This window comes from Carcharhinus amblyrhynchos, chromosome 12 (assembly GCF_965287045.1).
Source record: "Carcharhinus amblyrhynchos chromosome 12, sCarAmb.v2.hapA, whole genome shotgun sequence".
Lineage (NCBI taxonomy): Eukaryota > Metazoa > Chordata > Chondrichthyes > Carcharhiniformes > Carcharhinidae > Carcharhinus > Carcharhinus amblyrhynchos.
The window spans coordinates 8,245,178-8,271,402 of NC_137335.1; the positions used below are offsets into that span (position 1 = coordinate 8,245,178).

Consider the following 26,225-nt stretch of genomic DNA (forward strand, 5'->3'; position numbering starts at 1 on the left):
GTCGGAGTCTGTACGTTTTCCCCGTGTCTGCGTGGGTTTTCTCCGGATGCTCCGGTTTCCTCCCACATTCCAAAAGACCTGCTGGTTAGGGTGCATTGACCGTGCTAAATTCTCCCTCAGTGTACCCGAACAGGCGCCGAAGTGTGGCGACTAGGGGATTTTCACAGTAACTTCACTGCAGTGTTAATGTAAGCCTACTTGTGACACTAATAAGTTTAAAACTTTAAGATGTCGACTACAGAGCTGAAGACGAAGGTTAGTTTAATTCCATGAATATTCATAGAACCCTTACAGTGCAGAAGGAGGGCATTCGGCCCATCAAGCCTGCACTGACAATACACAGTCCCTAATTCCTTAACTCCGTGCATTTACCCTGCTAGTCCCCCAGACACTAAGGGGCAATTTAACACGGCCAATCGATCTAATCTGCACACCTTTGAAGTGTGGGAGGAAACCGAAGCACCTGGAGGGAAACCCACGCAGACACGAGGAGAATGTGCAAACTCCGCACAGACAGCGAACGCGGGTCCCTGGCACCACGAGTCAAGAGTGTTAACAACTGTGCCCAATTTAGAATCTTTTTACATACTCACGAGACTGGTTAGTAACCACTGCTTAGTGTTTGATGCACTGTTTGTGGCCAGGCAGAAAGTGAAGACTGTACGACCACACATATGGAAACGAAGATAATCAGATGACACAAGTGCACTGAACAGAAAGGGACCATTTAGTGCAGCACCCTTCATTGCCCCAGAAGCCACAGTGTCCGTGATGGAGTCTGGCCTACTGAGTAATCCTACGAGCACAGGCACAATGCAGTGCCAGACAAGAGGGAGGAATTATTTGGAGGTCATCGGTACTGCAGCCACAGTGGAGCTCTGAAACCAAATGCAAGGGTCACACATTGTCCGACATTGAATCAAACAAGAAGAGATTTCTTACAATTCTGCAAAGATGACGTCAATCTCAGGCCGAGGGCAGATGTTATTCAAGAAAGCTTGGAATGCTTCAACTGTGAAATTCTCTTGCGGAATTGAGTCGTTCTGTAAGCAAAAATGCAAAACACGTGTTACGATCACAGTACTAACTTAGTTACAACGTTATTCAAAGTGTTGTTGCAGGCTATGGATATACCTACACCCAAATGGATTGCAGCATTAATAAATAATAAACAATTAAGATAAGACCACAAGATATAGGAGCAGAATTAGGCCACTCGGCCCATCGAGTCTGCTCTGCCATTCGATCATGGCTGATAGGTTTCTCAACCTCATTCTCCCACCTTTTCCCTGTAAGCTTTGATCCCCTTACCAATCAAGAATTTATCTATCTCTGTCTTAAATACACTCAATGACCTGGCCTCCACAGCCTTATGTGGTAATGAATGCCACAGATTCGCCGCCTGAAGAAATTCCTGCTCATCTCAGTTCTAAAGGGTCATTCTTTTACTCTGGGGCTGCGCCCTCAGATCCTCGTCTCTCCGACTAATGGAAACACCTTCTCTACATCCACTTTATCTCAGAGTTCTGTTAACAGTTGCAACAATGGTACTTACCATCAGAAACACCTTACATCATGAGCAGATAGAATACTCCCGCGGCTTTGATAAGATCCTGGGAGAATTCCAGTGCTGCTAACGTGAAGAACCTCCTGAAGCTTAAACTGTCAACTAAATACGTAATTCAAATTGGCAACCTTTCAGTGTTTTAGACAATGTCAAGTGACGCCGTATTTATGCATCTTAAACTATTCTTAATTGGCAAGAAATAGAAGCAGGTGGATGCCCTATCCATGGACTCTGTCTATACTTCCTGCTGCCTCAGGAAAAGCAGTGCAATGACTTCAATCAGGCCATTGAGGTTGGCCTATTGGAATATGATCTCGCTGATTAAGGAATCAATTGATGGGCCAATCAGGGAGTCTCTTCCTTGTATTTAACTGTCAGTTCCTCTGGCACTCCTGTCGGCTGATAGCACTCTGTGTACTGCTGTTGGAATTGTAAATAAAGCGATCTTCTGCCTCTAAAGATTGCAAGCATTATTACAAGCAGCCAGCATAATCAAGGACCCCATGTGCCATAGACATTCTCTCTTCTATCATCTTCCACTGGGAAAAAGATACAAAAGTCTTAAGGCACAAACCAACTGACTTCTTCCCTGCTGCCAACAGACTTCTGAATGGACCTAGCTCACATTAAGTTGATCTTTCTCTACACCCTGGCTGTAACTGTAACACTACATTCTGCAGCTCCACCTTTCCTTCTCCCTTATGTACTCTATGAATGGTGTGCTTTTCCTGTATAGCATGCACGAAACAATGCTTTTCACTGTACATGTGACAATAATAAATCAAAAATCTAGGCAAGCCCCTTCGAGCCTTTTCCATCATTCAGTAAGATCATGGGTGATCTGATGTAGGCCTCAACTCCATTTTCCTGTCAGTTCCCCATAATCCATGACTTCTTGACAGAGCAGCTTTGAATATATTCAATGATCCAGCTTCTGCAGTGTACATAGTGGCAAAAATTCACCCCCTCTCCTCCACCCCATCTCGATCTTCAATGGATAACCCCTTATTCTGAAACTGTGCCCCTAAGTTCTGGATTTCCCCAGCAGGGAACAGATCCCCTCAGCATCAAACCTGCCAAGCTCCATCAGAATCTTACAGACTTCAAGAAGATCAGTTTACGGGGAACTGACAGGAAAATGGAGTTGAGGCCTACATCGGATCATCCATGATCTTACTGAATGGTGGAGCAGGTACGAAGGGGCTTGCCTAGATTTTTGATTTATTATTGTCACCTGTAGAGAACTCCAGTGAATATAGGTGGCACAGTGGTTAGCACCGCTGCCTCACCGTGCCGAGGACCCGGGTTCGATTCCCGGCTTGGGTCACTGCCTGTGCAGAGTCTATATGTTCTCCCTGTGTTTGGGTGGGTTTCCTCTGGGTGTTCCAGTTTCCTCCCACAGTCCTATGAGGTGCTGGTTAGGTGCATTGGCCACGCTAAATTCTCCCTCAGTGTACCCGAACAGGTGCCATAATGGATTTTCACAGTAACCTTCTTGCAGTGTTAATGTAAGCCTACTTGTGACTGATAGGTTGATGGGCCGAGTGACCTAATTCAGCTCCTCGAATTATGGCCTGATAAATAAAATTTTACTTTTACTTTCAACGTAGGGCCCAACTTGCTCAACCTTTCTCATAAGAAATACGTCTTCATCCTGGGAATCGACCTAGTGAGCTTTCTCTGAACTGTTTCAATGCGATTATGTTCCTTAAGGAAGGAAACCAAAACTGTACATAGTAATCCAAGTGTGGTCTCATCAATGCACTGTACAGTGGTAGCAAGGTACCCCCTACCTTTATAATCTATCCCCCTTGTGTGATGTTAATGTCCCTTTAAGAGAGTTTTTTTTTAAATCGTGGGCAAAGCCTGAGGTGATGTCCTTGTGGGATGAGAAAAATACAGTGCGGGTCAGGTGACAAGGCTTGTTTTCAATTTCCGTTCTGGGCTGCAGTCTTAGAAGTAAGCGGAAAAAGAAGTCTCGTTCTCTCGCTGTTTCTATTTTTGAAAATTTTACCAGTTAGCTGTTTGTTGCCATGCTTCAGTGAAGAATCTGTGCTTTGGCGTTTTGTGGAGTTGATCTGACGACAAACTGCTCTGAGTTTTCAAGATCATTTGAAATCAGCATTCAACCCAGGATTCTGGTCTCATGTGAGCTTCGGCCTCTGCAGTGATCAATCTGTTTAAAGGATTTTGTTTATTGGATATTGGTTTTGATTGGAACATCTGATATATAGTGGTTAAGGGATGTACATTATAGTGGTTGATTTGTTTTTATTTGTAACTGATATCAGATTTTGCTAATTTTCTTACTATAGATGTTAACTATATTCTTAAATACATTTTGTTTGATAAAAGCTCCCTAGTGGATCATTTGGATTGCACCTGAAATGAAACATATCATGCTAGCCAAATTCAGCATAAAAAACTTATGATTTAGCAAGCTTCAGGAAACACTTTGAGTTTCTGACCTGGACCACAACACTTGCGATAAAAGCCAATGTTCCATATAACTTCCTAATCGCTGGGAGTATTTGCATGTTAATTTTCTGTGACTTGTATACAAGGACACATTATCTAGCCTGACAAGCCCCCACAGAAATGTTTCAATTAGATGGGGAGGCAATGGCCTCATGGTATTATCGCTAGACTATTAATCCAGAAAGCAGAGAATAAGGAGAGAAATAGCTTGATTTCTGCTCAACAAGTCTCAATTACTTTGTTATTCACAGCACCAAGGGAAGAGATGGCCTACTGGCATTATTGCGAGACTATTGATCTAGAAGCTCAGCCAGGGCGGCACAGTGGCGCAGCGGGTAGTGCTGCTGCCTCACAGCACCAGGGACCCCGGTTCGATTCCCGGCTTCACTGTCTGTTTGCACACTTTCCCTGTGCTTGCATGGGTTTCCTCGGGGTGTTCCAGTTTCCTCCCACACTCCAAGTATGTCTTAGATGGATTGGCCATGCTAAATTGTCCCTTGCTGCCAGGGGAATTAGCAGGGGTAAATCTGTTGGGTGGGCGGGTGGTTAGGGGCTGGGATTGTCATTGGCGCAGGCTTGATGGGCCCAATGGCCTCCTTCTGCATGTAGAGATTCTATGATTCTGTGATAATGTTAGAATTATAGAATCCCAACTGTGCAGAAGGCCCCTCAAGCCTGCATCAGCAACAATCTCAGCCAGGCCCCCTCCCCAACACCCAACCCTGCTAGTCCCCCTGACACTGGAGTCAATTTAGCGTGGCCAATCAACCTAACCCATACGTCTTTGGACTGTGGGAGGAAACTGGAGCACTGGAGGAAACCCACACAGACACGGGGATAATGTGCAAACTTCACACGGACAGTGACTTGAGGCCAGAATCGAACCCGGGTCCCTGGCGCTGTGAGGCAGCAGTGCTAACCGATGTGCCACCCTGCTCCCCAGAAATGTTCTGGGGAATCCAGGTTCGAATCCTGCCATGACAGCGGTGGAATTTGAAGTCAATTAAAAAAAAAATCTGGAATTAAGAATCTACTTGTCGATTGTCGGAAAAATCTATCTGGTTCACAAATGTAATTTAGGGAAGGAAATCTGCTGTACTTACCTGGTCTGGCCTACATGTGACTCCAGACCCACAGCAATGTGGTTGATTCTCAACTGCCCTCCAAGGGCAACTAGGAATAGACAGTAAATGCTGGCCCAGCCAGCGACACCCATGTCCCACGAATGAAGAAAGTAAAACACCAAGTTTCAAGGGACATTGTTTCAATAGATCATTTGCATTGATGTGTTTAGTCCCTTCAATCTTCGCTGTGACCTTGCATTCATTGTTTTGCCGTGCGGACAATGGGAATGAGTCAGATGCCATTGCATTTGATGCCAGGATCCGTTCAGCTTCCGCTTTTTGCACATTTATTTATTTTGCTCGGGGGTTTCAGTTGTTTACAACGAAGCAATCCTGTATCTTGGCAAGTCAATGACATTCTGTGCAGTTGCAAAGTCTCTGCATTAATGCGTCTCTGCCAATCTTCCATCAGTCATGTTAATGTGGCGTCTCCCGCACTTTAACAAGATTAATGCATGTACCCATGGCTCATGCAGATGAAGCAAGCCATTGATGGATCTGGAACCCTAGCCAAGCAAAGTCCCCGTGCATTTGTTCTGGTGCACAAGTGTCCTGTGGAATGTTAATTTATAATAACTCCAGGAATCAGCTGTGAAAGAACAGTGCCTTTATTGCACAAAATAAAGTAAAGCTTAAGCCACAAGCCTGCGGTGAAAGCAACTGGGACAATGCAACAATGGACTCTCTCAGGGTCTTGCTTTATACAGGGCTCAGTATGTGAGCTCTGCCTGGTTGGTTAATTACCAATCTTTGGGGAGCTTGTATTCAATGAGTCCAACTGGGAAATCAATTAGTGATTCCCCCATGCAAGTCCTGGGGGTTACCACAGACATCATGCAGACTGTAATGTAATCCTGCCAACAAAAAATAACATTGCTTTTATTCCCAAGATGCAAACTATTTCTGCACTGGGTGATAATTATGTGTCAATGTCTTTGGATAAAATGTTTCTGGGTTACATAACAATAAATTATTGCAGCACAAAGAGGTCTCTGTGGAGGAAGGTGTAGCAGACATTGTTCACTCCGCAACAGGGCCAGGGAGAGAATCCTGGGCTCTGGCATGGTGGCACCGTGATTAGCACTGCTGCCTCACAGTGCCACAGACCCAGGTTCGATTCCTGGCTTGGGTCACTGCCTGTGTGGAGATTGCATGTTCTCCCTATGTCTGCGTGGATTTTCTCCGGGTTTTCCAGTCTGCTCCCACAGTTCAGAGATCACAGGATAGATTGATAGAGTCTCTGGAGTGTGGAAGGAGGCCATTTGGCCCATCGAGTCTGCATCGACCACAATCCCACCAAGGCCCAATATTTAAAACCCCACGTATTTACCTCGTTAATCCCCCTGACACGAGGATCAATTTAGCATGGCCAATCAACCTAACCCGCACATCTTTGGACTGTGCAGGTTCGGCCGTGCTAGATCTCCCTCAGTGTACTCGAACAGATGCCAGAGTGTGGCGACTGGGGGATTTTCACAGTAACTTCATTGCAGAGTGAATGTACTTGTGACACTAATAAATAAACTTTAATACTATCAGTAGTGATGACTACTGAGAGTTGTAGAGAAATTGAACCCAGAATATTTCTCTGAATTGAATTTGGGGGCATAGGTTCAAATTGGTAGCGGGTAATTTTAGGATTCGATATGAAGCAGCACAATTCACAGTAACATTCTGGGTTCAATTTTTCTGATGAGACTAACTACATTAACCACAAAACTTGACCCGCTAAACACCTTGAAGAAATTTGATTTCATTCAGGGTCAGTGAGTCCGTGACAATTGGTGACACGTTCTCTGGAGTACGAGAAGATATTCTGTCACGATCCCTCACACTTGCTCACTAGTCAACAGTGCAACAGAAAATATTGCACAGACAATGGCTGACAACCCATTGTCCATAAATAAACTTACTTCTCCTGTCCCTGAACCAGCGGGTGTTTCTATGCGACAGAACATTTTGGAGGCCAGCTAACAAAGACTGGATGGCTTACAACTGCATCTGTTTCGTGATTACTCTGGAGATTCTGCCGTGTATCTCCCTCCAATATATTGTCAACACCTACTGTGCAACAGAACTTTATCATTGTGTTTCCGAACTGCATAAAACACACGAAAAGCTTCAAAGAAAGAGATGGATAATAGGTAAGCAGACAAAAGGACGAGATTGAAGTCAATGGAAAAGATTCTGAGAGTCACGTGCAGTTACTGATTCCTTATGAGCCCATTACACACCGGTGTCCCGGCAATCTCATTTCTCAAAGCCCACTCACGATAAACTGGCAACAAAATATACAGGATCCAGCCGTGCTTCTACCCTCTATTCACGAGACAACTACGGACGACAAAGGCCCAGTTCATCTCATCCATCTCAGAATGATATTCAAATATGTACAGGTGTGCACGGATGTAAGGCTGAAATGTCAAAGTAAAATTATAAAGATGTACTGTGCACAGGTGTGCACAGGGGTGCAGGTGAGGTATACAGGAAGGACACACAGATGAGGTGCACAGGTGAGGTGAGATAGAGTTGTACAGGCGTGTGGGTATAGTTGCAGAGGCAAGCTGTACAGGTGTACAGTTAAGATGCACAGGTGAGATGCGCAGGTATATAGGCAAGGTATATAGAGGAGGTACATAGATTTGATTTGATTTATTATTATCACATATATTAGTATACGGTGAAAAGTATTGTTTCTTGCCCGCTATATAGACGAAGCATACTGTTCATAGAGAAGGAAAGGAGAGAGTGCAGAATGCAGTGTTACAGACATAGTTAGGGTGTAAAGAAAGATTAGCTTAATATAGGGTAGGTCAAAAGTCTGATGGCAGCAAGGAAGAAACTGTTTTTGAGTTTGTCGGTAGATGTCCTCAGACTTTTTTAAAAGTTTAAAAGTTTATTTATTAGTGTCACAAGTAGGCTTACATTAGCATTGCAATGAAGTTGCTGTGAAAATGTTATTTTTTTCCTGACGGAAGAAGGTGAAAGAGAGTATGTTCGGGGTGGGTGGGGCCCTTGATAATGTTGGCTCCTTTTCCGAGGCAGTGGGAAGTGTAGACAGTGTCAATGGATGGTTTGAATGATGGACTGGGCTTCGTTCAGGACCCTTTATAGTTTATTACCTTTTTGGACAGAGCAGGAGCCATACCAAGCAGCGATACAACTGGAAAGAATGCTTTTAATGGTGCATCTGTAGAAATTGGTGAGAGTTGTAGCAGACGTGCCAACTTTTCTTAATCTCCTGAGAAAGTAGAGGCAATGGTGGGTTTTTGTAACCAGAGCATCTATATGGAGGGACCAGGACAGGTTGTTGGTGATCTGGAAACCTAAGAACTCGAAGCTCCCGACCATTTCTACTTCATCCCCATTGATGTAGACAGGTGCATGTTCTCCACTATGCTTCCTGAAGTTGATGACCATTTCCTTCATTTTCTTAAGGTGCAGAGATGAGATGCGTAGATGAGGTATGTAGGTGAGATGTACAGCTGATATCTATGGATGAGGTGTATGGGTGAGGTACATGGGTGATGTCTACAGTTGAGCTGCATGGGGGAGGTGTATAGGTCTGTCTGCAGGTTATACACCTATAGGTGGTATCACAGCTTGGCATGGCTCCTTCTCCGTCCAAGACCGCAATAAACTACAAAGGGTCTTGAATGAAGCCCAGTCCATTACTCAAACCATCCATTAACTCCATCTACACTTCCTGCCGTCTCAGAAAAGCAGCCAGCATAATTAAGGGCCCCATGCACTCTGGACATTCGCTTTTCCACCTTCTTCCATCTGGAAAAAGGTACAAAAGTCTGAGGTCATGTACCAACCGACTCAAGAGCCAACATTTCGAGTCTGGATGGCACTTCCTCACAGCTAAAGACAAAGAAAGTTGTGGGTGGGGTGTATAATTGATCAAGATGTCACAGACAAAGGAAATGTAACAGTCAAATATTAGCCACTGGGCTAGTTACATTCATCTTCTCAGAATACCAGAGGCTCATCCCATAAAGCGGAATTTTATTTTGAGCGGCACGGTGGCACAGTGTGATTAGCACTGTTGCCTCACTTTCAGGGACCCGGGTTCAACTCCCGGCTTGGGTCACTGTTTGTGTGGAGTCTGCACATTCTCCCTGTGTCTGCGTGGGTTTCCTCCAGGTCCTCATGTTTTCTCCCACAATCCAAAGATGAATGGGTTAGGCTAATTGGCCATGCTAAATTGCCCTGCGTGTCAGGGGAACTAGCCAAGGTGAATGCATGGTGTTATGGGGATAGGGCCTAGATGGGATTGTGGTTGGTGCTGACTGAAGGAACTGAATGGCCTCCTTCTGCACTGTAGGATTCTATGTTTCTATGATTCGAAGTCATAGAATCCTAGAATCCCTACAGCGCAGAAAGAGACCATTCAGCCAATCGAGTCTGCATCGACAACAGTCCCACCCAGACTCCAACCCTTAACATCACATATTTATCCTGCTAATCCCCCTGGCACAAAGGGTCAATTTAGCATGGCCAATCAACCTAACCTGTACATCTTTGGATTGTGGGAGAAAATTAGAGCAACAGGAGGAAACCCACTCGGACACAGGGAGAACGTGCAGACTCCGCACAGTCACCCGAGACCGGATTTGAACCTGGGTCCCTAGCGCTGTGAGGCAGCAGAGCCAATCACTATAAAGGCTGGGAGTGGTGCACACGGCAACCATTAAGTGAATGTGTAAATGGTAGAACAAGTCTCGTAGGTTAATTTCTCGATCTCCTTTCTCCGCTCAAGATCTCAGACACAATTGCGACTGTTCTCATTTTCTTCAAACACGCTCTCAGCTCAACTGTCAACCAGTAACCGTCTTCGACAGCCATCCTCTGACTTATTTATGGCAAAGTTATTCCCCCGTTGGGTCCAGTCACCATGTAATGAGCAGCCTTTCAAAATGAATTAGGTTCCACACTTCAAATTTAGTGAGACCCAAGGAGAAGGATTCTCCACCGTCTCTCCGATCCAAGGCCATTTCCTTGATGTTTTGTCAACTCTCATTCCTTTCGCAGAGTTTGATGTGTCTTGCAGGGCCTCACGGCATGTATTCGATATTAATGTCCTGCTGCTTTTCCACAGTATCAGCTGAGGTTTTAACCAACGGCATCATCCAAGGGCTTTTCTGACGATGTTCATTGAACTAAATGGTTGTCTTGTGTTTTTAGGGATTGCCTATTAATGAGAAGAGTAATCACATTCAACTAACGCAGGGGCAGAAAGAAGGTAGGCCCATTTGAAATGGGACTGGGGCCAATTTATACTGAAGAGTTTCCATGAGGCCAAATACTTCTCCCAATGGATGTGACAGTGTCAGGGTGGGGCTGTGCTAACCCATTTAAGTTTAAGAAGAAAGGCTCTCGCAAAGCTTTGGAAAGACTCTGAAACAACTGGTCATTAATTTGTTACTGCTGGAAAGATGGTAAACGGGCGGCAAGTAAAATACATTCTCTTCTCCTTGAAGCAGATCAAAGGGTAACGCAGACTGTGAAAGGTCTCCATGGAGAAGTGGTGCTCATAGAATCCCTGCAGCGCAGAAGGAGGCCATTCGGCCCATCAAGTCTGTACAAACAGCAATTCCACCTAGGCCTTATTCCTGTAATCCCATGCATTTACCCTGTTAATCCCCCTGACACTAAGAAGCAATTTACCATGGCCAATCTCCCTAACCTACACACCTTTGGACACTAAGAGGCAATTCAGCATGACCAATCCCCCTAACCTACACACCTACTGACACTAAGGGTCAATTTATCATGGCCAATCCACCTAAAGTGCACACCTTTGAACACTAAGGGGCAATTTAGCATGGCCAATCCCCCTAACCTACACATCTTTGGACACGAAGGGGCAATTTAACATAGCCAATCCACCTAACCTACATGCCTTTGGACACTAAGGGGCAATTTAGCATGGCCAAACCCCCTAACCTACACATCTTTGGACACTAAGGGGCAATTTAGCATGGCCAATCCCCCTAACCTACACACCTTTGGACACTAAGGGGCAATTTAGCATGGCCAATCCATCTAAAGTGCACACCTTTGAACACTAAGGCAATTTAGCATGGCCAATCCAGCTAACCTACACACCTTTGGACACTAAGAGGCAATTTAGCATGGCCAATCCCCCTGACCTACACATCTTTGGACACTAAGGGTCAATTTAGCATGACCAATCCACCTAACCTACACACCTTTGGACACTAAGGGGCAATTTAGCATGGCCAATCCCCCTAACCTACACATCTTTGGACACTAAGGGGCAATTTGGCATGGCCAATCCCCCTAACCTACACACCTTTGGACACTAAGGGGCAATTTAGCATGGCCAATCCACCTAAAGTGCACACCTTTGAACACTAAGAGGCAATTTAGCATGGCCAATTCCCCTAACCTACACACCTTTGTACACTAAGGGGCAATTTAGCATGGCCAATCCACCTAACCTACACACCTTTGGACACTAAGGGGCAATTTAGCATGGCCAATCCACCTAACCTACACACCTTTGGACACTAAGGGGCAATTTAGCATGGCCAATCCCCCTAACCTACACACCTTTGGACACTAAGGGGCAATTTAGCATGGCCAATCCCCCTAACCTACACATGTTTGGACCACAAACCTCCATTCTCCACTCCACCAGCAAATGTACCACTCTCTCAGATCCATGGTCAGCTCTCCCTCGTTACCAATAACCCAGGCGAACCGCAACATTGTTGATACACAGCCCCAGCCCCATGTCACTACACTGCTTGATTACACCTCCAGAAGCCACCGACTGAAGTTGATTATTCCTTTTCTCTCTTCAAAGCAAATCGGGAGAATGTTTGTTTCTTTTCTCTCTGATTTCAAAGGGCACAAACATTCTGTTCAGAATTAACAGAATTAGTTCACAGTGCCTTGGACGGGAACAGATTGTCCTCCGCACACAGGAACTTTTGCACCCTGTCACTCGCAATTTGGTATGTCTGAACATTTTGTTACATCGGGTTTGTTCATGGGTGTGTCTTTTAGGTTGATGCTATCTCATGGGTGTGCACTGAAGCAGCCAAATGTTAGCCATTGCGCTATCCACGCTGATCTTCTCAGAGTACCAGAGGCTCATCTGACAATACTTTCAACAACAATTTTGTGCAATTATTTCTTTAATTGTGTTTGACAGCTGCCTCTTCAGAGGAATTAAGGCGATGGCTTAGTGGTATTATCGCTAGACTATTAATCCATAAACTCAGCTAATGCTCTGGGGACCTGGGTTCAAATCTCGCCATGGTGGAATGTGAATTCAATTAAAAAACCTGGAATTAAGAATTTACTGATGATCCTGAAACTGTTTTTGGAAAAACCCATCTGGTTCACAAATGTCCTTTAGGGAAGGGAATCTGCCATCATAGAATCCCTACAGTGCACAAGGAGGCCATTTGGCCCATTGAGTCTACACCGACCACAATCCCACCTATTTCTGTAATCCCACATCTTTACCCTGCTAATTCTCTGACACTGGGTTCAATTTAGCCTGGCCAATCAACCTGATCTGCACATCTTTGGACTGCCCTTACCAGGTCTGGCCAACACATGACTCCACAGCCACAATGACTCTTAGCTGCCCTCCAAGGGCAACTAGGGATGGGCAATAAATGCAGGCCAACCAGCAACACCCATGACCCACGAATGAATAAAAAAAGACCCATTAATGCGATTCCACTCAATTAAAGTTTTTTTTTATAAATATTAACAGCAGAAATAAAAGATTGGCAGATACTAATTAAGTTATGTCATAATCGGAACTTGTTTTATTTCATTGACGGTTGCCACTGTAGATTAACACTGAAGGTTGAGTCGATGATTGTTGTGGTTGACTGAGTTGTGTGTTGGGGGGTGGTAATGGGGGAGGATGTAGTTGCAAAGTGATAAGGAGCTCGGAAGAACTACTGCAATTCCCTGACAGCTCTTGGTGAAGGCTGCCACAGTACAATAGCACTGTGCTTTAATTACAATGAGATGCACACCCTTTCTTTATAATAACATCATGGACTGCCTGTAGAGTTTGATTTGCTGCAATCAGCTCTCTCAGGTTCTTACCTAATTTCTGCCCTCCACCAATGTCTGGTAAGGCTTGACGTGGGTGTTAGAATCTTATTAATCTCTCTAACTGGTCTTAACGATTTTTAAATTTGTATTGTTAAGGTGAAGGGTAAAGAGGGGGAGGGGGGAGTATTGATTGGTTCGGTGTCTCAAACAGAGTGTCTTTCATTGCACTGCCCCTTTAAGGGACCGTCAACTTAATGAGTTCATTTGTTTATTTTTGTTCCATTGGTTTACTCAAAAGAACATAAAAATGGACGATGTGTGCACCTGGAGCTGTCCTTGGAGAGGGAGTACGCGCAGTCTGCTGGTATGCTTGAAGGCTTCCATGGTTGATGGGCACCGCAAGGGTTGGAGCCCCCAAAATGTTAGTTCAATTTGATAAACTTCCTTTAAAAGTTTTACTTTTTAGATGGCATGGTGGCACAATGGTCAGCACTACTGCTTTCCTCCAGGTGCTCTGGTTTCCTCTACAGTCCGGGAGACGTGCTGGTGAGGCGCATTGGCCATGCTAAATTCTCCCTCAATGTACCCGAACAGGAGCTGGACTGTGGCAACTAGGGGATTCTCACAGTAACTTCATTGCAGTGTTAATGTAAGCCAACTTGTGACAAGAATAAAGAAACTTTAAGGAGCTGGTTATGTGCTCATTAAGTTATTTGTTTTATTCAGAACTTAAAATAAGCGTATTAAAAAAGGACAGAATTTGGGATATGGTAGCATGGTAGTTGATCTTAGGCAGAGCAGGAGTCCATACCAAGCTGTGATACAACCAGAAAGAATGCTTTCTGTGGTGCATCTGTAAAAGTTAGTGAGAGTCGTAGCTGATATGCTAAATTGCCTTTGTTTGCGGAGAAAATAGAGGCATTGGTGGGCTTTCTTACCAGCGCCAGGGACCTGGGTTCAATTCCTGGCTTGGGTCACTGTCTGTGTGGAATTTGCACATTCTCCCTGTGTCTGCGTGGGTTTCCTCCTGGTGCTCTGGTTTCCTCTGACAGTCCAAAGATGTGCAGGTTAAGTGGATAGGCCGTGCCAAATTGCCCCTTAGTGTCCCAAGATGTGTTGGTTGGGGAGGGGTCAGTGGGATAAATATGTGGGGTTATGAGGATAGGGCCTGGGTGGGATTTTCTGTCAGAGGGTCGCTGCAGAGGCAATGGTCAGGATTTTCCTGCCGCGCTCACCCTTAGACAGGACAATCCCGCCTGAGGTCAACGGAGTTTTGCACAGTCTGTGTCCCACCCGCTACGATTCCTGTGGCGGGCAAGAAGGGAAAATCCTGCCGATGGGTCAAATGGCCTCCTTCTGCATTGTAAGGATTTTATGATTCTAGCAATCCAGAGACCTTAGGGTTAAGGATGAAGAGACAGATTCAAATTCCACCATGGAGTCTGGTGAAATTTATTTCAATTACCTTCATCATTTCCCCCCAAGATTAAATAAGTTTTCTTTAAAGAATTGCTTTTTGTTCCAATTCCCTTTTACAGGGCTGTCAGTTTGTTAATGTGATTATTTGCTTAATAAAGGGACTGTACGGGAATCTTCCCCTTTTCCATCAATAATGAACTGGCATGGGAGGGGGATGGGGGCATTGTGTGCTGCAGTTCTGTACAACCATAGGTTAAGCCAATTCAGGGCCTGCCTTTTCTATGGCCTGGGGAGGAGCCCATGTTCCCTGGGTGGTGCCAAGGTTGGAGCCCGTGTTTCCCTATTTAGATAGATAGATTGGTTCTTGATGAATGAGAGAATCAGAGGTAATGGGGAAAAGGCAGGAAAATGGGAATGAGAAAAATATCAGCCATGATCAAATGGCGGAACAGACTCGATGGGCCGAGTGGCCTAATTCTTCTCCTATGTCATACAGTCTTATGGTCTGTTTGAGGGAGCTGTTCCTCAAATTGGACCGAAGGGTCTATTTCCATGCTGTAAACCTCTGTGACTCTATGATTGTTGGGGGCAGAGTGGTGAATGTTGTCTCCATGAACTTTAGGAAGGCTTTTGACAAGATCCCTCATGGCAGGCTGATGCTAAACAATTTGATTTGGTTTGATTTATTATTGTCACATGTATTAACATACAGTGAAAAGTATTGTTTCTTGCACACTACACAGGCAAAGCATACCGTTCATAGAGAAGGAAAGGAGAGAGTGCAGAATGTAGTGTTACAGTCATAACTAGAGAATAGAGAAAGATCGAGTAAGGCGTAGAGAAAGTTTCGGCAGCATCAGTGTCCGTTTCGTGGTCTTTTTCCAGGTCTTCTTGGTGACTAGCTCCAGGCACTGGGCAGTTGAGATGGTTTTTTACATTCATTCTGCTTTGCGAACTTTAGGCCGGGATATTTTGATCCCTTTCCCTGCAGGACTGGAGTTGACGGACCTCAGGCGGGTCTGTCAAATTTTCCTGCCCCGGCCATGGTGGGAATTGTCTGCGGCAGGAGTGGGAAATCCCGGCCTTAGTATTTTGGTGGAATTCTGCTAATAGCGGCAAGGGAATTTTGTTCCCTCGCGATGTTCATTCATCTTGAACTCCTGTCATTAATCCAGGTGAAATCTGCCTTAAACTCAGCATTTTGAAGGAAGTGACACATTCCTGTCTCTCTCAGACCCTGAGGCAGACTCTGAAAATATACTTTTTTCACTCCTCTTCAGTTGTTTCACTTTCAAGTTCTGTTTCCTTCCTCTTAACCCTACCTGCGAATTCCTTCTGGAACTGACTCACAATTTGCTTTTTAAGACCCCAAACAACGAAGGAAAGTACAGCACAGGAACAGGATCAAGGGGTACAAGCGGCCCCGGGGGGGTGCGGTGGGGGGGGGGTGGGGGGGTGGGGGGGGGGAGGAGGGGAGGAGGAGGAGAAGGAGAAGGAGAAGAGGGAGGAGGGAGAGGAGACCGGGAAGGAGACGAGATCAGGGATCATTGAAGGGCCGAATGGCCTACTCCTACTTCCCAAACAGGCCCCAGAGCGTGGCGACTCGGGGAGTTCCACAGTAACTTCCTTGCAGTGTTAATGTAAGACTACTTATGGCACTAAGAAATAAATAAACTTTAGACTTTATATTTTATTGTCGGTGACAGATTATAGTCAACCTTTCCTTTGCAAACACTAATTGACAATTGGTCACCAGAATGGCTTACTTGAACACTCCCATTTTATACCCTGCCATCCACGGTTTCATGATCCTTAGCTGTTTTAAGCTCCAAATCTCGAAGAAGACACGTTTAAAATGCATGCCATTGTCTACTTAAAATTGTGTGAAAATGCTGACATTTAAGCACCTGCTTCAGAGCCACTCTCATTGTGTTTAGTGTGAGATGCCGTGTAAAGGTTTTGTAAATAAAGACCCCTCTGTCGATTAGAGTGATCTAAGTGGCGCATTAGCTTTTCAGTGATGCAGCTCTTTATCTGCTGTTTGTGTGAGAGAAATGTGTAATTGGAGCTTGGAAAGAGAGCCCCAGAAACCAGATGAAACTGGAACGAATTAACGGCAGCTAGAGGCACAAGTGAAACTCTCAATTCCTGAGGGAAATTGGAATGACCTCAATGGGATCTGTGAGGTGGGTGAGCCGCCAAAATTCCACAGACTTGGGGTGAGGGGAGGGAGAGGTGTAAGGACTGCAAAGAGGCCCGTAAGGTCGGCCTCTTGGAATATGAGCTTCTTGACTTTGTGTCTTTTTCCCCGATGCAAGAAGGTGGAAGAGAGAATGTGCGGGGTGTGTGGGGTCCTTGATTACGCAGGCTGTTCTTCCGAGGCAGTGGGAAGTGTAGATTGAGTCAATGGATGGGAGGCTGGTTTGAGTTATGGATTGGGCTACGTTCGCAACCCTTTGTAGTTTCAGAGCAGATTGCCTGCCCAATCAGGGAGCCTCACCTGTATGTATGTTGAGGGATGTCAGAGCTACTGACACTCCAAGTTCTGACTGTACCTGACGCGCTCTTAGGAGTGGAATAGAATTTCTAACTAAAGGGAATCTGGGAATCTGCAGACACTGATCACTGAGGAGTTATTAATTCGACACGTCTATTACGACTCTTGCCAATTTTTACAGATGCACCATAGAAAGCATCCTTTCCGGATGTATCACAGCTTGGTATGGCTCCTGCTCTGTCCAAGACCGCAAGAAACTACAAAGTGTTGTGAATGTAGCCCAATCCATCACTCAAACCAGCCTCACATCCGTTGACTCAGCCTGTACTTCCCGCTGCCTTGGAAAAGCAGCCAGTATAATCAAGGACTCTATGCATCCCGGACATTCTCTCTTCCACCTTCTTCCGTTAGGGAAAAGATACAAATGTCTGAGGTCATGTACCAACTGATTCAAGGTGCATTGGCCATGCTAAATTCTCCCTCAGCGTACCCAAGCAGATGTTGGATTGTGGTGACTCGGGGATATTCACACTAACTTCATTGCAGTGTTGATGTAAGCCTACTTGTGACACTAATAAATAAACTTAAAGAACAGCTTCTTCCCTGCTACCATCAGACTTTTGAATGGACCTACCATATATTAAGCTGATCTTTCTCTACACCCTACTGGTTAATTGTAACACTATATTCTGCACCATCTCCTTTCCTTCTCCCCTGTGTACTCTATGAGCAGTATGCTTTGTCTGTACAGTGCGCAAGAAGCAATACTTTTCACTATATGCTAATACATGTGACAATAATAAATCAAATCAAATCAAAAAAGGGGTAGAGTTTGATTGATATAAACTAAATACAAGGTTTTTCCCAGTTCAAATTGGACTGGGATGGATTTTTCATTTCCTTAAAGCCTTTAATAGCGTCACATCCACATATTTTCGGGATGTCAGGGTGAAGACTTAAGCCTGTAGGGCATTGGGAATAAGAATTAAAAGGAAAGACCAATTTCTGTTAGGTTAGCCTTTCCCGGTTCTGGGAGTCAAACAATACAACAATAATGGTTCAGAAAAGCCAGTTGATTTCTGATGATGGTCAGTCAACGTCTGCCTTCTCAGATGGATGGAGAAGATCCCACCATACATGACACTATTGTGAAGAAAAGCGCTAAGAGATTTTCCTATTGTTCCCATCCTCAACCGAAAATCACTAAAAAAAATGGACAGTCTCATCATTATCACATTGCTGGCCTTGAGTGTGTGATGTGCATGAATTAGCTCATGCATCTCGTACATTAGAATTATAGAATCATAGAATCCTACATTGCAGAAGGAGGCCATTTGGCCCATTCAGTCTGCACCGTCTACAATCCCACCCAGGCCCTACTCCCATAACGCCATACATTTACCCCAGCTAGTCTCCCTGTTTCTAAGGGGCAGTTTAGCATGGCCAATCCACCTAACCCGCACAGAAAACTGGAGCACCCGGAGGAAACCTATGCAGACATGGGGAGAATGTGCAAACTCCACACAGACAGCGATCCAAGCCGGGAATCGAACCCGGGTCCCCGACGCTGTGAGACAGCAGTGCTAACCACTGTGCCACTGTGCTGCCACAATGATTCCACTTCAAAAGTACTCCTTTGGCTGGAGAGTGCTTTGGGACATCTTGAGGAGTGAAATATAGAAAACAGAGGAAACGGGAGCAAGAGGAGGCCATTTGGCCCTTCCAGCATGTTCCGCCATTCATCATGACCATGGCTGATCATCCAACACAATATCCTGACCCTCCCCCCTCCCTTTCTCCCACGTTATATAAACGCAAGTCTTTCTTTTTCACATGTTTTGGGGAAAATTGGCACAAAGCCAACTGTTCCCCCCAGGCAATGTTAACACTTGTCCCATTTCATGTCCCACATTAGTCCCATCATGTATCTCATAATATCTTTTACTCATGTTTTTTTAATTCACGCGTGGGATGTGGGTGTCGCTGGATGGCCATCATTTATTGTCCATCCCTAGTTGCCCTTGAACTGAGTGGCTTGCCAGGCCATTTAATGGAGCAGTTGAGAATCAACCACATTGCTGAGGCTCAGAAGTCAAATGTAGGCCAGACCAAGTAAGGATTTCCTCCCCTTGAGGGCATTAGTGAATCAAATGAGCTTTTTCGACAATGGTTTCATGATCAATAAAAGATCATTTTTTATTGAATTCAAATTCCACTATCAGCTGTGGCAAGATTCAAACCCGGATCCCCAGGACATCAGCCAAGTTTCTGGATTAATAGTATCGCGATAATGTCACAAAGCCATCACCTCCACAGATCTAATTTGCTTTTGAACGAATGTCTCCTGACAGCTTCCCCTGTCTCTGTCGAGAGCTTATTCCTTATCGTTCAAAATGTCACGAACAGAGAAGAAATAAAAGGAATAGATAAGGTGAATCACGATGAAATGATTAGTTGACTTCCCCAAGGTTAAGTATTTGAAGTCTACAGATTGAAGGAGATTATATTACTATATGTCAGTTTGAGGGCCAATTATCTTAACTTGGTTCAAGGTTATGAAGGTGTCTTTTACGCCCACCCAATTAATTTGAACGAGGGCATTCTTAGCCTAAATTTAGCCATAAGTTGCAATTCAAAGATGCTAAAACAGCCACGAGAAGGGATACTGAAACCTGGGAAAGAATTCCCAGAAGGGGTGGCACGGTGGCACGGTGGCTGGCACTTCCACCTCACCGCGCCAGGGATCCGGGTTCAATTCCCGACGTGGGTCACTGACTGAATGGAGTCTGCACATTCTCCCCGTGTCTGTGTGGGTTTCCTCCGAGTGCTCCGGTTTCCTCCCACAGTCCAAAGATGTGCAGGTTAGGTGGATTGGTCATGTCAAATTGCCCCTCAGCGTCAGGGGGGGATAAATAAGTGGGGTTACGGGAAAAGGGCCAGGGTGGGATTGTTATCGGTGTAGGTGTGATGGGCCGAATGGCCTCCTTCTGCACTGTAGGGGATTCTATGATTATTATTGAACCTGCCTATATAAACACTCTGTCACGATGCATGCTCCAGATCACTGCCGCTCGTTTGAATGCTGTCTTTTCTCAGGAATGGTTAGTTGAACTCTTCAATCATCTTGATGTTCGCATCATGGGTTTCCCTCTTCAAAAGCAGGTGTTGGTTGGCAGACTTTGTTTTTCTGGTGGCTTCATGCCATCTGAACATCAGGGGAGGCACATACTCCCTTCAAGGGACGGGACTGTTTGTAGACACATCATGGGTGATATGCTGGCATTCACTAACCTCTTTGTCCTTGGGGATGATACATGCCTTCGAACGCTGAGTCTGCCTCTCCAGCTGGGGCTCTGTGCCAGGGTTCTACTTGACGGATGTTGGCACATGCCGGGGGTGAGGAGGGGGGTGTGGTGGAAACAAGTGAGCATCTGCCATCTCCTTGATTCACCAGTCAACCGCTCACTGGTGGACATGCGTGGAATATCCAGTTGGTTTCTGACAGCACTCAGTGTTGGAGCAGTTTAATGAAGTGGTCCTTTTTGTTTCCAGATGTGGCCCAGCTGTTTCTCAATGGTCTCTCCTCAGACCCTTTCAAGGCACCAGCTCACTTCAGCATGGTTCCTCCGTGAGGTTTGGCTGGGTGGCATTTAGTCATACATCAAGTGGCAGCTAAAATGGTTGGTTACTGGCCTGGACTAATAATCTAGTGAACATGAGTATAATGACCATCTTCAACAAGCGAAGGCTTAACCAACACCCCCTTAACATTCAGTGGTATCACTATCACTAAATATCAAACTGGCAACACCTTGAGAGAAATCAATAGTTTTAACTGGACAATCACATTGTTTATTAACTTATTTATTAATTTGTCCATTTATGTATTAATTCATTTATTAATTTAGTTTATTTATTCTCTTCAGGGGCCCATTTAATTAATTATGGCAGCTCCAGGGACCTGGGTTCGATTCCCCGCTCGGGTCACTGTCTGTGTGGAGACTGCATGTTCTCCCAGTCTCCGCGTGGGTTTCTTCCAGATTCTCCAGCTTCCTCCCACAGACCGAAAACATGCTGGTTAGGTGCATTGGCCATGCTAAATTTTCCCTCAGTGTAACCGAACAGGCACCAAAGTGTGGCAACTAGGGGATTTTCACAGTAACTTCATTGCAATGTTAATACTAGCCTACGTGGGACTTGTAAATAAACTTTAAACTTTACAAGAAGATGTCAGAGGCTGGACGTTCTGCTGCAAATGGGGTCACCCCCAGCCTCCTGACTCTCCAAAGCCTCACCATCACTGAGAAGGCATCTGTAGGGGAATAGCTGTCACTTGTTCAGCATGGTGGCCCAGTGGTTAGCACCGCTGCCTCCCAGTGCCGGGGACCTGGGTTCGATTTCTAACTTGGGTCACTGTCTATGTGGAGTCTGCATGTTCTCCCTATGTCTGAGCGGGTTTCCTCTGGGTGCTCTGGTTTCTTCCTACGCTCCAAAGATGTGCAGGTTAGGTGGATTGGCCATGCTAAATTGTCAGGGGGACTAGTGAGGATAAATGTATGGAGTTATGGGGATAGGGCCTGATGAGATTGTGGTCGGTGCAGACTCAATGGGCTGAATGGCCTCCTTGACAAAACTCAAGAGGCTTGTTTCAATCCATAACAAAGCAGCGCACTTAACCAACATCCTCTTGCCTAAATATTTGGTGTAACAGTGGTTAGCACTGTTGCCTCACAAGCACCTCCCGAAACATTCACCCACTCCACCACTAGCATGCCTGACTGCCGCATCTACCCAAACAGAACACCGAGAAATCTGTGGCCTCCTCTAGCCAGAAGGACAATGGCAGCAGGCAGGAGCGATCAACGCCATCACCCAAATCTCCTCAAAGTCAAGGCCTATTCCAACCGTGATGGGTATGGCACGTTGTCCAATATCACTGGGTCAAAATCTTAACAGGACTGACCCTTGAGGGAGAACATTCATCACAGGGACTGAGGCAGTTCAAATAGTTTCATCATGACCTTAGGGCAACAAAGGATGGACAACAAATATTGGTCCTGTCAGAGGCTTAAACATCCCAAGCATTCATTCTTTTTTAAATCCATAAATCCAACCATCGAAGACTTTTAACCTCCCAAGTTCGATTGCCCTGCTGTTCCTTCTTTACCAGGAGATCCTGGTACAGGAGGGTCTGATGGACAGTGCCAAGGTGCCCCCTGGACATTGCCACTTTGCCCCTCGAGCAACACCAGGAAACTCAGACAGGCACTGCCAGGGGGCGCCCCTGAGAGGCCCCGATTCTTCAATCCAGCAGAGGTCAGGCTGCTAGTTCCCCGAAAGTGGGGAGTTAGTGTAATCCCCGCTGGAGTGAAACACTCCTGGTGGGGTAGGAGAGGCTAGCGGGCCCAGAGAATTTGGTCCCGGGCCCGCTGATAGCATTTAAATAGCATGTAAAATATTATTAGGCCCGCCTCCCAGCTGATTTCTGGATGTGTCTGCAGAAATCCGGGCCTGGGAGACACAAACGTGGCGCCAACGCTCGAGGGAACTCCACAAATCGACCAACGCACGATTCTCCCGCTGTGATAAAAGATTAGCGCAGCAGGACGGGAGAATCGCGGACCACCACTTCACTACCTTTGAAAGCTCATCTTCTGAGCACCATGGGTGGTGAATCTCTGGAATTCTCTGCCCGTTGAAGTGGTGGAGGCTGCCTCGCTAAATATTTTTAAGAAGCGGGTTGATGGGTTCTTGATAAGAGAGGGGATCAAGGGTTATGGGGAGAGGGCGGGAAAGTGGAACTGAGCCACAACAGATCAGCCATGATCTTATTGAATGGCGGGGCAGGCTCGAAGGGCTAGATGGCCCACTCCTGCTCCTATTTCTTATGTTCTTATGTTCTTATCTACTTCGCCTGTTTGTTGGCAGGGGTTTCGCATTGCAATGAAATGAATGCGATGGAGACTTATTAACTCATTAAGGTTCCTGGAATCAAGTGATGAAGAAGAAATGCAGACGTTAACACCTGGTCTGGGCTTTAACGCGTCTCCCACCTGTTCAAAGTTAGTTCCCACTCCAATGATTCCGACAAAATGACTAGACTTCCATGTACAGTCAGTAGGCATGTGATGTCTGATATTCAGTGAGTTAAACTCAATGATGCTTAAGTGAGGCAGCACTGCCCATGAATTCATATCTCTCAAGGGCACTGAGCGAGATAATCATTCCAGGTTACACATCTTCCAATGCAAAATAGCACGTTAAACAAAATAGGAAGGAGAAAACTAAACATTTCTTCGATTTTTTACCTCCATCACTGAACAATGGTGAAGATAATGTTTCACCCCCTGTTTTGACAGTCTGCTCATAAACAATACATCTAAATAATTAACGTACAGATTTCAATAAAACTTGGTGTGTAGGCTTCTCCATCCGGGGCAGCACGACAGCACAGTGGGTTAGCACTGCTGCCTCACAGCCCGAGGGACCCAGGTTCGATTCCCAGCTTGGGTCGCTGTCTGTGTGGAGTTTGCACATTCTCCCCGTGTCTGCGTGGGCTCCCCCCGAAACTCCGATTACCTCCCACAGTCTGAAAGACGCGCCGGTTAGGTACTAAATTCTACCTCAGTGTACCCGAATAGGTGGCAGAGTGTGGCGACTAGGGGATTTCCACAGTAACTTCATTGCTGTGTTAAGGTTAGCCTGCTTGTGACACTAGTAAACAGACTTTAAGAAGTCTCACAACATCGAGTTAAGGTCCAACAAGTTTATTTGGAATCACGAGCTTTCGGAACGCTGTTCTTTCATCGAGTGAGTTGTAGGCGGGGAAAGCTCTGGGCAGCCCGCAACGGGCCGGGAGACACCAGCGGAGGCGTATAGGGGGCTTCTGCTGGGTTGCCAAGGCCTCCCCACGTCTCTAGATTTCCAGCGTCGTCCGCTCTGCACCGGAAATCAGCATGGAGCTGAGGAAATTATGGAAACGGTAATTTAAATATATTTTAAATATCATTAGTGGACCTGGGAATGAAATCTCCAGACCTGCTTAGCCTCTCACTATCCCCCACCAGGAGTGGTTCATTCCATCAGGATTTACACCAGATTCCCACTTGTGGGGGGGCCTGATCCTCCCTGGAGTGAAGGGAGGCCATGGAAGTCCCTCCAGGAGGTCAGGGGTAAGGGGGGGGGGTGCCCCTCCAGGCACTGCCAGTCTAGCCCACTGGCACTGCCCAGGAGGCAAAATGATGATGCCCACCTTGACACTGCCCATCAGGCATCGGGCAGTGCCAAGGGGGTGGGACCAGACAGAGTGACACGTATAGGGGCAAGGCCTCGTGTGGGGAGATCAACTGGGGTGGGAGGCTGCTACTCTAGATTTGGGATCATAGGCAGAGTGGGGAAGGCCAACGATGGGGGCTGGCCATCGGGGTGGGGGGGCATTGGCCTCCTGGGGGATCGGGGGGATTGAGATTGGGGGAGAGATCGAGGCAGTCTGGGGACTGAGGAGGGTCGGGAGTGGCCCAGACATGTCCGAGAAGCCAGTGATCGGGGTGTGTGAGGATCACACGGCCGACATTGCGGGGGTCATGGGGCTGGCCAGCGATTGGGAGGCCGGCAGTGCAGAGCTACTGCGCATGTGCTGGTCTTGGCACTAACAGATTGGCACATGCGCAGTGGCCCACTCAGCGCTACGCTGCTGGCCTCTCCACCCACTAATAGGCTCCACCTACTGATTTTTAGTGCGATTCACACTCAGTCTCTCTGTGATGCACAGAGTGTGGAACTTGCATTTTGAAAATCCCACTGAAAAAAAAAGTGGGATTTTCTCCAGCTTTTACACAAATTCGACACTTTGAATTTTTTTGGGAGAATCCCGTCCATTGTTTCCGCTGATATTGTCATTCGTGTAATTGTCCTGATGAGTGCAAGATGAAAAACTTTGACAAAAATGTCTCTGCGTTCAGCAATATTGAAATATATTGTCATGTATACCTCAAGAGATCTCCACATAAGTGGAATTCAATTTTAATGAAAGCTGAAAGTTACTTTTTTTAATTTATTCATTAGCAATGACAGCTTGACAAGGTAATTTTTTTTGGTGACTCTATAGACATCGCAGTGATCCCAGACTTCTGGCAAATGGCTATGCCAATCCTGCCATCGGCAAATACCAGAGGGATCCCACTTTCCGGCCCAATTTTGGGGTCCCAAAGCCTGTGGTAAAATTCAGTTCTGGATTACAAAGGAGTTTCCACTGAAAATAGCCGTCTCCCATTTGAAGGAAGGATATCGTGAATAGTCGCTGGCCGCAACAAATAAATAGGTCAACAGCTGCCTTCAAAATGTCGCTCAAATTGATGGTGCTTACCCGACCCGAAGGAAGTCCACAGGCGTCCAACGCAACCTCCACACGCTTCCTGTCAGCAGAAAACATCCGGAAAATACTGCACAGAGAAACGAAAACGAAACAAGATGGGTGATGCTAAAATTTAAACGCGTTAATGATGCATTTCAAAGGACAGAGGAGAAGAAAATGCCTTATGACCCAATCCCCCAAGGCAAACCACTGCTTTGCCAAATCTGTTTTATCGCTGGCTGTTGAGAAAGACCCAACTGGTTCACTAATGTTCCTTAGGGAAGGAAATCTGCCGTCCTTACCCGGTCTGGCCTACATGCGACTCCAAATCCACAGCAATGTGGTTGACTCTTAAAAGGCCTCAGGCAACTAGGGACGGGCAATAAATGCTGACCAGTCAGCGACGCCCGTGTCCCAAGAATGAGTAATATAAAACCTCAATCAAATCTCCCCAGTGCTCCCTCTGTTCCGGAGAAAGCAATCGCACCAATCCTAACTTTCTTAACCCATTCCGTTCCAAGTGACATCTCTGTGGATCTGCTCTGTATCCTCTTGGGTGTCCTTCCTGTCACATGGTCAGAACCATGTGCAGGAATCTGGTCCGTTCTGGATTTTACAGGACCCCTGGCTCAAACTTAACACTGAACAAGTGTTCCGTTGGCAGAAACCATGGAATACGTTAACAGGATAGATAAAAAGAGGTCAGCTGATCTGGAAACGGTTCAGTTTTTT

General features: G+C 45.9%; 1 protein-coding gene across 2 annotated transcripts in view; it reads right to left on the reverse strand.

The window, feature by feature from the left end:
- Window positions 1-26,225, reverse strand: part of plcb1 (phospholipase C beta 1) — a 657,020-nt gene that overhangs the window by 188,082 nt on the left and 442,713 nt on the right. For both annotated transcript variants that reach the window (XM_080200038.1, XM_080200039.1), the window contains exons 7-8: window positions 25,506-25,581; window positions 943-1,043 (exon numbers count right to left, since the gene is read on the reverse strand). In XM_080200038.1, the coding sequence (XP_080056164.1) occupies window positions 943-1,043; window positions 25,506-25,581 (177 nt within the window). The remainder of the gene's footprint in view (window positions 1-942; window positions 1,044-25,505; window positions 25,582-26,225) is intronic.